The 14,272-nt window shown below is 40.8% G+C and overlaps 1 protein-coding gene across 4 annotated transcripts in view; it reads right to left on the bottom strand.

Annotated features, from left to right (window-relative positions):
- The window catches only part of alpha-Man-IIb (alpha-Mannosidase class II b), an 83,460-nt gene that overhangs the window by 29,281 nt on the left and 39,907 nt on the right, over nucleotides 1-14,272 (bottom strand). For all 4 annotated transcript variants that reach the window (XM_069135102.1, XM_046621645.2, XM_069135101.1 and 1 more), the window contains one exon: nucleotides 1,780-1,872. In XM_069135102.1, the coding sequence (XP_068991203.1) occupies nucleotides 1,780-1,872 (93 nt within the window). The remainder of the gene's footprint in view (nucleotides 1-1,779; nucleotides 1,873-14,272) is intronic.

The raw sequence follows: 14,272 nt of genomic DNA, 5'->3' as shown, positions 1-14,272 counted from the left end.
TTAAAGGTTCCATTCTCGGCTTTGGCAAAGTGCCTCGGAGCGCGCGCTGAGTGCTCGTAAAACCTTAAGCGCATTTTTCTCGAAACCATTTTTTTCAAACTAGCAGGACGGATTACTTGAACGGACCGTTGCCTTGCGCGGAACGATGTACGCAGCCGTTTTTTTAATTGATGTAAACTTTTTTTTCGTCAACAATTAACTGCTCATTTATTTTTGACCAAAGTTCGATTCATTTCTTCAAAAGTGCACTATAGTATATAGATTATAAAATTTTTTGGTTTTCTGTTCCAGGTACTTTTTTTTACACTTTACGAGAAATCCGTTCTCCCGTGAAGGAGATTTTGAAAAAAAAAGGCGATTTCAAAGATTGGTTTTGTCGCCGCTATTTTGCATCAAAATGATAATAAAAAAAATTTTCTTCACACTTCAATACATGTGTTAAATAAACCCTCTGAAAAGAAGTCCTATTCATTTTTCCATAATACCAAAATACGCCGTCAAAGTTGGGCCTTTTTTCGGCCATTACTCCTCAAGTTACTGCACTTACATATAGATAGATACTCGTTGTATGTCATGCACGTCAGGGATCGACATAGTGTTACGTTTTTTTTTTTTTTGACTTGACATAGAAACCCAGCTTCAGGCTAGTCATAGAAACTGCAACTTATCATTAGAATTGTCTGATATAGGCTGCGCAGTGAGATGGGTCTAACAAAAGCGTAATAGGGGTAGAGTCGTAAGTGTGTGAAAGGTGAATCGATAGGTGAGAAGGTGAACGCTTTTCAATAAACGTACAGTTTCAAGAAATTTTCTACACACCCAATACACGGTATTACGAAGCGTGTGTAAGCGTAGGTGAATGCTTATTTAACGTCGTCACAGCTCATACGGCGATGGATTGGAAAACAAGGAAGATGAAACTTCGGACACCCACCTCAAGATGGGTTTTCAATAAATTTAATATTCTCGTATACATCGCGTCGTAGCGTGCCTTTGTTCGATCCATGTGACCCAGATACACGAGGATGCATTTACTCATATGCGCATGTACTCGTAGCCTCCTCACAGTATCGAACCATCGTCTTCGGATATTTTATTTTATTCATTGACTTTGAGACGCGAATAAAGTAGATCGAACAATCGTTTGATTATCGATGAAAATATCGAGGATTCCGAGTTTATCGATACCCCGCTTCAATCCTGTCCATATCAAACCATAGTGCTTATCAATGAATGAATCAAATTTACAATTAGTTCAACCCAGTGCAGGTATCCAATGCATTTGTAGATTGAAAAATTTTGCGAGAACATCCGTGAAATCCAATTCTTCAATGGATTCGTCTTCCCTTTGTAAAATAATACGTACTTGGACTGTTTCACGTACGATGGGGTTGTGGAAAAAATTTCAGAATATAGTTCGATGAGTTCGGACGACGAAAAAATAGAGGAAAACTTGGTGTTGTCGTATCTATTCGGAGGGCGTTGCAGGTCTTATAACTCGGCGAAGTCTCGAAGTCAAAGCATATAGTGCTACAATTTTCTCAAGGGACAAACTGAAAGGAGAACTTTTCTTCCCGGGGAATAAAAGTTTCCGACTAACGCGACCACGACGAGATCCACAAAGGCTGACAAGTTGCTTGCAAAGATCGTCCTAAATTCACTTAGGCCTACTAGAAATATCTCGATTCCTTTATTTTTTCTTCAAAGGCCAAAGAAATCAGTCAGGAAATGAAACTGTAATTGTACAAAAAATGATCCTTTCCAATTTAGATTACCTACCTTCAGTGGAGGGCGATGATCGTCCTTCATCAATTTTGCATAGCGTTCCTCAAAGCCGTCATCCCAGTACTCTCGACTCCTCATCCAGGAAGGCTGAAAACAAATGAAATATAAATCGGTAATCTATAGATTCATATCGAGCAATGTCCCTGTGTTCATTAAGAACGATCGTTTCGCTCAACACTAGCGATTCGTTGATCATTGCAATTGGTAAAAATACTTCACGTACGAGTATATTCAATTCATCAACGACGAAAGTGATAACTGACGTGGGATAGAAAAAATGCGTTGAAAACGGATGATCAGGGAGGGTAGAACCGTCAAATCGAAATTACCCTTTCCTTCATTCGGTATGGTAGGATGTATTTCAGCCGATTTGTTATCTACGACCCTCCCGAAACGAGACTGACAACCGATTCGTCTTGCCAATAAGCTTATAACGTGTATTTCGTAAAGGCGGAGACACGGAGAAAAGGCCGAAGCCTGTGGTGGGTGACTAATTTCTGAGAGAGAGAGAGAGAGAGAGAGAGAGAGAGAGAAAGAGGAAGAAAGAGAAAAAACGAAAGATTGACCGAGATGGGAAAAGACGGATGACCGTGCGTGTAAAAAACAACAAACAACTATACGCAACGAAGTTTGCCAAAGTCACTGATGAACGGAGCTTACAGAGTACTGCAAATATCCGCGGAGCGTAGAGAAATTCGCAAAGCAACCGTTGAAATTTACATGCGAAATGGAATTGAATTACGGAATAGAGGAGAGAGCAGAGCAAAGCGGCGGTTCGTTAATGCCTATTAGTGCACCGTTGCGTAGTGAGAGAGAGGAGAGGAAAGCACCGATGCGTAAAGCGAGCAATACTTACGCACACGGAGATCGATCGTCACGCGTGAGCTGCCTGAACAGTTTGGTAAAATTCAATAAGAGTAAAACACGAAACGGTAATAGGTAAATCCGATGGGTACGTATGTAAGAGAAGACAGCAAGCACCCGCGGAGAAATGTAAATAGGCAAGTGTAGGCAGTCGTTTCGGCTCTTTGAACCGGTCAGACGTTTATCTCGGTTGCATCTCCTGGCCTTCGGAAACACCTGCCGACTCCTCGGACGTTCAAAGCTATAGAAGTGTCCCTTCGAGTTTTCGATTCTCCTTCGGATAAAACGAAAAGAGAGGACATCGCAGGTAGATTGTTGGGAACGAGGTGCGTAGAGGAAGAAAGTCGACTTTCATGGCTTCAAAGCTAATTTCAGAAAACCACTACCAATTATTTCCTGATGTTTTTCTTCTTTTCACGCATATTTCCCTCTTTTTTAATGGCAAAATCAAGCGGCGTGCAACAACGGCCTTCCTATTCCAACATAGCGAGAGCACCGTGACCGAACATTTCCGTCAAACTTGTGCAGGCCTGTTCCCACCCTGCCACGATGAATGGCCCCACCTCGACGGGCGGCTGATAGATGGGCTCACGGAAGCTCGATTGATGAGCTGACCATAGAAAGAGCCAGAGAGGCAGAGTGGATGTGGAGAGGGTTATGCAGATGGGTGCTGGATAGAGAGACAGGTATCACCGACAGCGTGTCCCTAATCGATCGGTTCCTCCGGGTGAGGCTACTCACTCACTTCTGGTACTCTCGGTGATCCGCTATTTCCGTTTTGTCGACCAGTCGTGTGAAGCAAATGCATTCGACATGGTGTTTCAAGTATTCGGTCGCAAGCGAAAGTGTGGAGAAGACGCAGCTGAATGGAAGTTTTCGATCGGGAACAGAGTAAAGAACCTGTTGAGGAAAATCGCAAGGTAACGTAGTTTGGTGATGAAGACAGAATGGGTATGTGGAGGTAACAGTTCGAGCAGAAAAATGAATGTATAAATTATAATGACGAACTAATGTATTTTACCCAATCAATGAACAACGGAATTCGTCGGTGAATGGGTCAAGGAGGATTGAAGGATTGGAAAGAAATCAACTCGATATTAGAGCAGAGAGAAAATGAACGGATGAGTGACGGTAAGGCTTAAACGGATAGACTTCTACGAAAGAAAAATAGATGTCGATGATATGAGTACGTGAGTTTATCATACACGACTATAGGACAGTAATTACAGCTCAATTATTGTAAAATTAACATATTGGCAGTGAAAGTGTTTCAAGGATCCGGACTGACAGGCACTAGAAACATGTCTCCAAGTGTGAATGAAATTAAGTATGACAAGTAGGCTCGACAGGTTGGTGCCAACAGTGTTCGAGACCTGTCGCTTTACTTCCTGCGACATAGTGCCGAGACTCTTCGAGAGCAGAGTAAGTAAGGAAGGCGAAAGAAAAATGTGGGCACACACACACACGAGAGAGAGTGTCATGCAAGGGAACTTGTTGAGGTGAATGATCGACAGACGGTGGTGAACAATTGTGGTCCTTTGTTCCAGGGTCTATAACAGCGTGGCACTTTATCCCACTCTGTCAGGTTTCGGATGTGCGGGCCGTTGGGTTGGATACACCAAGTTGAAACAAACAACCCGTAAGGTATTTAAGGACGAAAATGCAGCCGAATATGTACTCGCCATTTCAGCGATCTGGAATTATCCGAGAAGCTAGCGGCTGCTACTCTATGTGCAGACCTTGTGGCGTTTCCTACTTCCGGATCCGTTCTCAATTTCTAACCCCCAATCGCCATTATATCCCCACCTCAACGAATCACGTGACAGTAATTCGCATCCGCAATCGCAAAAATCGTGCCAACATTTTGCGCATGTGAGTGTCACAAATGCTTCATATTTTGCTTATAAAAATGATGAAAATAATATTAGATGAGCCGAATATAAGTCTTCATGTTTGAATCACACTCTAACCTCAAAATTAATTTGTTTTCGTTATCAATTTGTCGTTAAATAATCAAACAAACAATCGGCTTTGTTCGGATCAGCTCAACAATTTTCGAAATAAGATGTAAGCGGTGTTTAATGCGTGCGTGCGACTTACATGGTGTTCCTGTCAGTCAATGGTCGATTTTTAGCCGTAGAGAAATGGCGTCGGATTCAAAAATGTGTATTCGCATTGTATGAACTCATCCATTCACAACACCGTAATTCGGTTCTTTCCTCGAAGTCTGCACCGTGAAACACCAGAAAATACAAACGCGTTTTTTTCACATCATCATTTTTGTCTCTTCGAGTGTCCCTCGTCCATACTCAATTTCTTCTAAAACTGTAGGTCATGCTTCTGGTTTCTCTCTTTCAAATGATCAGCACCGCAATCGCATCACGACTTGCATTTTACCTGGAAACGAAAGTACTCCGAGACAAACGAGCTTCTTCATTCTGCGCTCCGCGTTTACGAATGGTGAGTACTAAACGGCACTATGTACTTAGTCTGTACTTCACGTTAATAACAAGTACCCAAAAGCATCTACGAAACTCGTCACGTTGAGCAAGCGAAGCCGTATGAACCATTCAATGGGTTCAGGGTCTCAATATTCCGTAACGGCGACACTGTACCTCAATTGACTGGCTTCGGCTGTACAACTTGGACTCGAACGACGATCCTGGTTCAAATTTTGTACACTTTCCGGTGTTGAGTAAGAGGAACTAGGCTGTTCTGAACGTCCCCGGAAGTCCTCCTTGCCGGTGTATTGTACACAGGGGTAGGTACATGCCGGATACGTAACTGGGTAACAACCAGCGCCATCCTGCATAGGCACATGTGTAGGCACACCTACAGTGTATTACCGTATCAGAACACGCAAAGGCCGGACGATGGTAGGATCGTGTGCATTTGAATATCGACTATCCATTAGGCCACATATTGTGTTGCTGCAAATACGCGTCCCGATGGCTAGGATTTTCCGGAGAGTTTCAGTCGGTTTCTAAGTAGACCATCGTGTAGTCCCGCGTAAAAGCGTGGTTCAATCTTTCACCCAGCGTCCTCGAGGACGAATGATTTCAATTTTCGTCTGCAGCCTCTCGAAAGCTGAAGAACCATTCAAGCAACGGATTCGTAATCAACTTGCTCTCTCGGCAACTTCAGTGTTGCTTTTATACCAGAAATCAATTTACTTTAGAATCGTATAACCTCACCACTTGAATCTAAGGAATCACAGAAGTCTGCCAGATACGGTTCGAAACTAAAATTCACAGAATTCAGGTTCAAAGCGGGTGTCTGGTCAGCGATGAATGCGGGAAAAGGATTGAACCTGGAAGGTGAAAGGCAGATGCAGGTTGTTAGAAGAACGAAAACCAAGCGAAGGTACAAAAGCGAGTGATCGTCTCATGCTCACGGCTGTTTGTTTCCAACGATAGAATGAATTCACTTGAAAGAAAAATCCTACTCGACGACATTCAGCGAGCGACGTCTACGCCGCATAATCCTCTGTAAGATTTCTTAATTGTACCATAATTCAAACGTCGACCCGTGTCTGCTTTTGTTAAACAATGTATACCAGAGCAAAGTGGAAAGAAAAACTAATTAAGAAAATGCAATCCGCTGTGACAGATATACTCAAGTACCTCATTACACTCTCCCAGCTACTCATATTCTACAGATTTCTATCCTACGAAAGGAATCACGTTAAGTGCCTACCTATTCACCTCGAGACTGGAGTACCTTGATATTTATTAAAAAATTAGAGGTCGTAATAATAAGAATGTAATAACGAAGCTGAATGGTACAGACTCCGTGTTTGCTAATTAGACTCAATTCCGAATTGTTTACATGTCGGAACGGTCTCAACATACGAATAAGCCAGCGGTTAGACTTTCTGGAATTCGTTGTCAGTAACCGACGATACCGCTGCATTTATAAATGAACAATCAACGACGTACAGAGTTTTTAAGATTAAAAAAAATCCACCTCAGCATAGAACGAAACCAAGAGAGGTTATTTTACGAGTAAGAAGACAGGATCATGCTCATAGCTTATATCACTCACGTCTATAGGCGCAGGTAGTTACACCTATTTACCAGCTTATATACGAAGATGATGTACACGTATACCTACATGAATATGTATGCGAGGTGGGGGTCTGCATGGGTACGGAGGGTGGCCGTAATTCGATGCGAATGTGCACAGGGTACATGGTCCTGGGTGGAGAGTGTGCACACATGTATGTATGCATGCAGTATACGTCATGTCCATACGAACGCAGAGACTGGCGTGACAGAACTCAGTCCCTCTCTCGCGATAAGTTCTCCGATATTAAATTTTCATATCAAGACAATATTTCAGTTCCTACTTGTTTTTGCTTCGCGTTTCATCCACCTTTTAGTCCCCCCCATCATTTTATGCTCGACGGACGACAGAAAACAAGATAGAGGCGGGTCGCATGCATTAGTCACTTTTTCCCATTACCGAACATTACCTGCAAAACGGAGGTATTTGTATAACAGTCATGAGTAAAATGAAACATTTACCAGCAAATGTTCGTTTTAACAGATACAATAAATTGGAAATCGAAAATTGTATCAGACGGTTGTAAATTTTTTTTTTTTTTTTTGCAAAACGATATTGTAGAGTGTGATTCGAGTTATTCTTTATCAGGATTCTACCTGGGCATCATTGCTCAAAATTCGTGCCAGGGAAGGGGGCGAAGATAATGAAGGGAGCATTTTGTACATGTATAATGAATCATGTTATTTCGATGCGGATCTATTTCAATGATTTCATTTCTAATCACAAGCATTCACCTATTGTGAACTACATTATAGGCAGGCTTCCAATTTTGTGCTTCCCATACGATTCTATGCGTAGCGAGATAAAAATAAAACAATTTCTATCCGACAGCGTGGTCGAGTAACATATGAGGTACCTGCAATTTGTGACCGTAATAACGGGACGAAAAAAGGAGGCCACACGATTTACGTGGAACGGGCACCATCTAATTCCAGGCTAGATATTTTTCACGTTAAATCGTCGAAACTGTCTGTAATATTATGACAACATTGTCTAGCGTCCGTCAAATTAGTACCAAAATCCAACGAAGGTAAGAATGCCTGAAACTTTTTCCAAATGTTACGCACGTCGCATTTATTTATAGATATTTCCAGATTTTCGCCCTCCAACAGCTCTTGAAATGAAAATTTCGTCACGCAAGAACTAACTTCGCTTATCTCAAATATGTAAAATCTACCTCTCATCGTGCATAATTCACAATCTCTTCCCGAGCAAGACTAACTGTGGAGTGAATATCTGCCTTCCGAACATGAACGGTGAATTCAGTTCCAAATTCTGATCATGCTGTGAATTCTGTTTTGTTCGATAAGCTTCGAAAATCTCCGCTGTAATTGCTAGTCGCTCAAAAAGTGACGGAATCCATTCATCACTCGGTTGCTGCCGCATTTTTTTTTTTTTCTTTTCTTCCTCCTCGTTTTTGTTTTTTATACCCCGATATCCGTGCACAGGGTTCTTCATCCCTCAAGCACCGCCCGAAGTCAAAGTCGCATGTAATTAGCTCGTCCATTGGGTGAGCCAATGGCAAGGAAAAAAACTAAAAAAAAAAAAAAAAAAAAGAAATAAAGTACAGAACAGAGGATTAAAAAGTTCGATCGATATCGTGATAAAAATGATGGGCAATTAATTTCATTCCACCCGCAGAATTTCCATCGGGGTGAAAGTTTATTCTCGCATTATATTACGAAGAGCGATCCATCACCGTGATTACAGGGGAAAATCATTTCGTATACGGAAATCTATATTTGTGTATATAATATTATTGTATAAGATGAATTGGCGTGCCGTTCCATGGATTCAATTCTCGTTAACATTGTCTTTTTCTCCTCGTAGATAAGCAAGCTGCATAAACATCGGCAAGAACCTTTCGTGCCTCGAAACTGTTAATATCCATTTGTCAGAGTGTTCAGGATTCTAAATACCGATCAACTTACTCGCACAGGCCGATTAACGTGTCGACACGTTGTTCAAGTTTTCTCCTGTAGTTATGTTTTATCCGTGATCAATGAAAGTTTTAAATTTCAAGCAATATTGTACGATTACCTGTGAAAAACGGGCCATAAATTTATTACAGGTAATGTCTAACATCGAGTTATATACGTGGATAGAATATTATGGCAAATTCACATGCGCAAGACAAGGTTGATCAAAATGCTGCACTGAGAGAAATTTTTATTTCCGGTTACCGCTCAGTCCTAAACTATTTTCATTTTTACCACGATCCAAAAATATAGTTCTAGGTATAAAATGAAAATTAGTTTTGTAACTGTTACCGGAAAGTCATAGTATCCGTTACTATTCTTTCTCATTACGATCGCTGTTGCTATATTTTCTTGTAACTGTTGCGAAAATTTAATGCTTGTGCAACGATAAATTGATGTTAAAGCCTTATTCAACTAAAAAAGTACATTAAACCGAACAAACTGATATTCCTTTGCAATCACCAAAAAAGGATCGACAATAGCGTAAAATGGTTTCGCGTACCTCGTTTTTCGTAATTACAACAATATTCAAACAGTCTTTTTAACGATACCTGTTTGACTGAATTCTTCTAATTACTATAACAAATGAAATTCATCTCAGGGTGCAGCATAATGCCGAATCCTTATGAGGCTGAAGTTATAGTAACGTTGACGTAACGAACTATCATTGAAACAATCATTATTGCACAAAATTTTATGATGCCTTTCAACGAGTTAGCTTTGCAAAATATCAGTATATTTTATCTATTATAGGGTTTACTAAATTTTAGTGCGGAGTAACGATTTTTCCTAAACATGCATCGTTACAGTAACGTTACTAACTTCATCCTCATGAATTTATGTGCCATCGCGGAAAACTGAAATGGCGAAAAACAGTTCGGAGTGATTACGGACAAGGATAATCAGACCAAGTTTTTAACTTTAGGTACGAATGAGCAGAAGAAACTTTTACGGATATTTATCGTGACTACAATGAACAACAATATAACGATGTACGTGAAAACGAGCGGTTTGCATGTTCATTCGTCGTAAATGAATGTTGAACGATGAAAGAAGAAAAAAAAAAAAAAAAAAATGGTGAGAATTGTGACGTGGTTAGTAATCAAACCATTCTCAAAGTGTATCAAATCCAAACTTTCAAATAATCTGCTGGATCATACAGCTCCAGTTTTCTACATCCAGAGTTCCATCATCCGCGAGGGTGTTGGACTACTTTCCAATGGTTTCTTTTTATGGCACGTCTTCACAATAAACGGGAGCGAACGGAGAACCGATCCAGAGAGAAGATCGAGCGGGGAATAAAGATCGGGCGAAAAGAATACGAGCAGCGGCGAGGGTGTATTCAAAAAAAGGGGTTGGTTCAACGCAGAAATATAACGGAAATTTTACCCATTTATATTAGCCAACGGACGCACGATGAATAATGGATATTTGTGGCGGCGGGAGACGAAATTCATCGGTAAAGCAGTTTAGTATCTGCTAGTGATGTAACGAATATTCGCATATTTCCTGACGGCCGCATTCGCAAAAATCGTGCGAATATTTTGCGAATGTGAATGTCGCAAATGCTTCATATTTTGCTTATAAAAACTGGGAAAATAATGTTAAATAAGACGAAAAAACATTGATTTGATTATGAACTTTTGTTATAAAAGTTTTTCTTCAGGTTTGAATCACACTCTAATCTCAAAAGTAATTTGTTTCCGTTATTAATGTGCGACTCGTATGGTCTACCTGTCAGTCAATAAATAGGCGACTTTTAGTCGTACAGAAATAGCGCCAGATTTGAAAATGTATATTCTAATTCGCGTTCGCATTCACGTATACTTAAAATTTTACATTCGTCAGATCACTAGTATCCACTGCTGCACCTGCGCTGACGCTGTTACCGATCGAGCAAAATCCCAGTTGCAGCTTGAGGTCACAATTACCACATTACACACTCATAACGTAAGTGACACGAGTGATACGCAGGTACCAGAAAAGTCGAAGTATCCAACGTATTTTTGTCAAAGAATTTTACCCGAGTGGAATTATCGGCGACGCGCATCAGCTCTCCGAGCTGTCTGGAACCGCGTGCAAAGTGCTTCTTGTAACCATTCGAAGGTGGAGTTTCCAAGGAAATCTGAGAAATTTTCTGCATGGACAAAAATATAGTCCAGTGTATACGTTTCGTTAATATTATTGATCGAAAGTGGAACTACTGCAGAAAATTTCAAAGTATTCCTAGAAAGAATTGACCAACAAAAGTGGGTTATAAATTGTGCACAATGTTTTTTACTCAGATAGGTAACCAGTCGTAAAGATGAACCTTTATATCCTCTATCCCGAAAATTTGTATCGCACTTGAGGGACACTGTGTGCAAACGATAGTGATATCGCCACTCTCGATTTTCAGCTTCCATAAGAACGCCGAAGACCGTCTGGCCCCAGCAACGATAATTTGGAGAACAAAACCCGGGTATCTTTTAAGTCCGAGCCATATTCAGCATGTACCAAGATGCTCGTACGGTTTGTTAGAACTTCTTGCTGACCGCCATCAGGCTGTAGGTATAAAACCACGTAGGCGAGGCGTCTTCGGGGTGTCGTAAAAGGCAATTTAGGAGGAATCGCTGGCATTAAAGAACGGTGGAAGCAAGACTCCTCAGAGCTCCCGCAACATCAGTGCCACGTCTACAGAGTCGAGAATGAAACCAGGCATCGAACGAATGCAAGTATCAAAAACGCGTCCTTAAACGAACTTCCAGGACTCAAACCTCTGGCGGAGAGTAATCCGGTGCCTGGATGTCCGGTTTACAATCGTATAAGCTATAGGGATGGATGAAGGACTAGTTCGCGAGTTCCTAATTGGCACGCCCCCTGGCCATCCGGACGTCACCGCATGGGCTGCGACACCACCCTTAATATTTGAACGGCTCCATTAACCTCGTCTCTGGTTCGTTCCACCGGTTCGCTCTATAGTCTCGCAAAAACGTTGGTGTTTACTGTCTATGACAGACCCCAACGACGGGCATAATTTGGAGTAAAAAGATTCCCGGAGATGGACTTGAACGCTAAATATAGCCGACAAAAGTATTCTTCTTTAAGGGAGGGTCTAAAATCATACCTATTTTTTGAAAAAATTTCTTGAAGAAAATGAAAACGCAGAACAATTTTAGGTTGCGAGCTTTATTATTTACAGTTTCAAAAACATTTTAGAAGTTTTTCATTGAAATTAATAAGAAAATAGCGGCATGACGCATATAAGCAGTGAACGACCACGTTTCAATCCGGTGGCGCAGATTCCTCGATCAATTTTTATCCGATCGACTCGCAATTTTGACACGATCTTTAAAACTTATTTATCGATTCGAGCTCCTTGCTAGATTTTTGGATTTCAGTTCCAATTTTTGTAAAATTTTTCTGTCGAAACATGAAGATTTTTGTTCATAATCGTATATATTTGAAAAAAGAAAATGTTCAACATTTGGACGACGAGCTCGAACCTCAAACTCAAAATGCTCCAAGTGTATCCATTTTCTCAAGAAAACTCCTAAAATTACGTATGATTTTAGTCCCTCCAAGCCGTGCCTTCCCCCCTTAATGCGTTGTTGAAGCAACGTTGAGAATGTCGGAATGTCCAGTTGGTAATTGTGAGAACTTATGAGACGAAGCAGTTATGGACAGCATTGACGGGTTTCAGTAGTTGTATATTAAACATCCCATCATTTACTCATTTAGCCAGACATTTCTTAGTTCATTTATTCATGAGGTATAAGAAGTCTCCTCAGGTCTTATCGAGCAGTTTTTCAAACGTCCCTCAAGTATTCTACTGGCATTTCTGAAAGTATTATACCTAGAAACTCGGCCTGCCAAACTCTTTTACATTTTCGCAATTGACGGAATCGAACTCCATTTATGATTTATTCAATTGCGCAACTTTTATTATACGTTTTTTTAATAAGATACATAGAATATCCAGGTTTGAGAGAAGCTCGCAGAAGGCTTAGGTGTCAACCGCGTAGTTCTGTGACGTATGAAATACATGTTCGTTACCTAATTCCAGGACTTATTTCTGCGCTACCACATTTGGCTGCCAAACGGTGATTAAAAAAATAACCAAAATGGATTTCGATTTCCCTTACCGAATGGCCGAACAGCAAACGAGAACGAAATTATCGTAGCAACACAAAATTTCTATGTACAACGCGGTCGGTTCTCGTACCACGTTGTGTGTCCAAACCCTTCGAGTTACTCCGCATAATTCTGGTCGAATTTCGCTTCGAGCAATATACAGAAAGCAATTTACTCTCGAGTGATTGATGGCAGGTAATTGAAATGACGTGTTCGGGCGTGTTAGGTACAACTCGAGTCGGGTACATCTCCTTATGAATTCCACAAAAGTTGATCAATCGATAAATGAAAAACCAAGGATCAATGGATTCGATCCGCAATCCGCAAAACAAACGAACCATTTCAACGAGGGGATATTAAATTTTCAAAAATGTAATTGCAAAATGCGACGACTGTTTTGTATATTTTACAGGGGGGGGGGGGGGGCCCAGTATAGCGGGATTTGCGCTAACCGTTCTTGATTGGGCTCACAGTTAATTGACGGTTCTCGAGTCCCATAGACCGGGACACTTGATACGTCCCCTTGAAGCACTCTGACAAATACGATTTGAACGAGGGAAACGATATGACGCATTGTCAGTCCAGACATCGTACACGCACGTATAAAAGGACAAAACGCAGCGGAGGAGACCGGAGCTTTGGCTACTGATTGCGCTATAACGCGTGCAGGTAAAGAGAATAAGTCAAAAGAAGAAAAGAAAAACCAACAATACCGGTTTTGTAATACCGGCACCGTGCATAGTATGGTGGTTTAGGAGGAAAACCTGTGTGTGTGTGCCTGGAAAATCGGGTGTGAGAGTCAGAGAAAAAATAGGAGGATACCTACCCATTAAGCTCTCAGTCGAGTCTAAATTGGCTCGCCAACAATCCCCGCTGGGGATGGAGGCGTGAAAATCAAACAAATAGCTACCGGATTCGCCGGCAGTTAGCCGATATACAGAGGCGAGAATAGATTCCATGTTAAAAAAAGTGCAATTACTCTTCTCGTTAACACCGTGCCGTACGACGATAATTGACAAAAATCTATTTTATCACCCAAGTATTTAACATCCATAAGTGTGTGTCTGTGTGTGTGAAAAATCCACGTCGGTCTAAAAGTTTTATTTAATGAGGCCTGCACGGAGGCTGAACTTTTTTTTATTATCATTTCGATATTTTCTATCCAAGGAAACGTTACGTCATCACGAATAAGTTCATTTTTAATCATCATTCGTCTCTCGTTCAATAATCGTCACATTAAAGTATAAAATACAACATTGAATCATGCTCCTTGCTACATTAACGATTCTTTTTTCGATGGTTAAAATACGCTAATCAATCTGATTTTTTTTATATCTCAAATCAAAACACTCACGAAGAACAGAAAATAAATTTTTTATTTTTTTTACATTTTTTTAACGGTTTTCTCAAAACGTGGCTTTGCACAAGCTATCCGTATCAAATTTGGACACAATATTCTTCGCGCC

This window comes from Neodiprion pinetum, chromosome 4 (genome assembly GCF_021155775.2).
Source record: "Neodiprion pinetum isolate iyNeoPine1 chromosome 4, iyNeoPine1.2, whole genome shotgun sequence".
Lineage (NCBI taxonomy): Eukaryota > Metazoa > Arthropoda > Insecta > Hymenoptera > Diprionidae > Neodiprion > Neodiprion pinetum.
The sequence above is the reverse complement of the archived record's forward strand: the minus strand, read 5'-3'. Positions and strand labels throughout refer to the sequence as shown.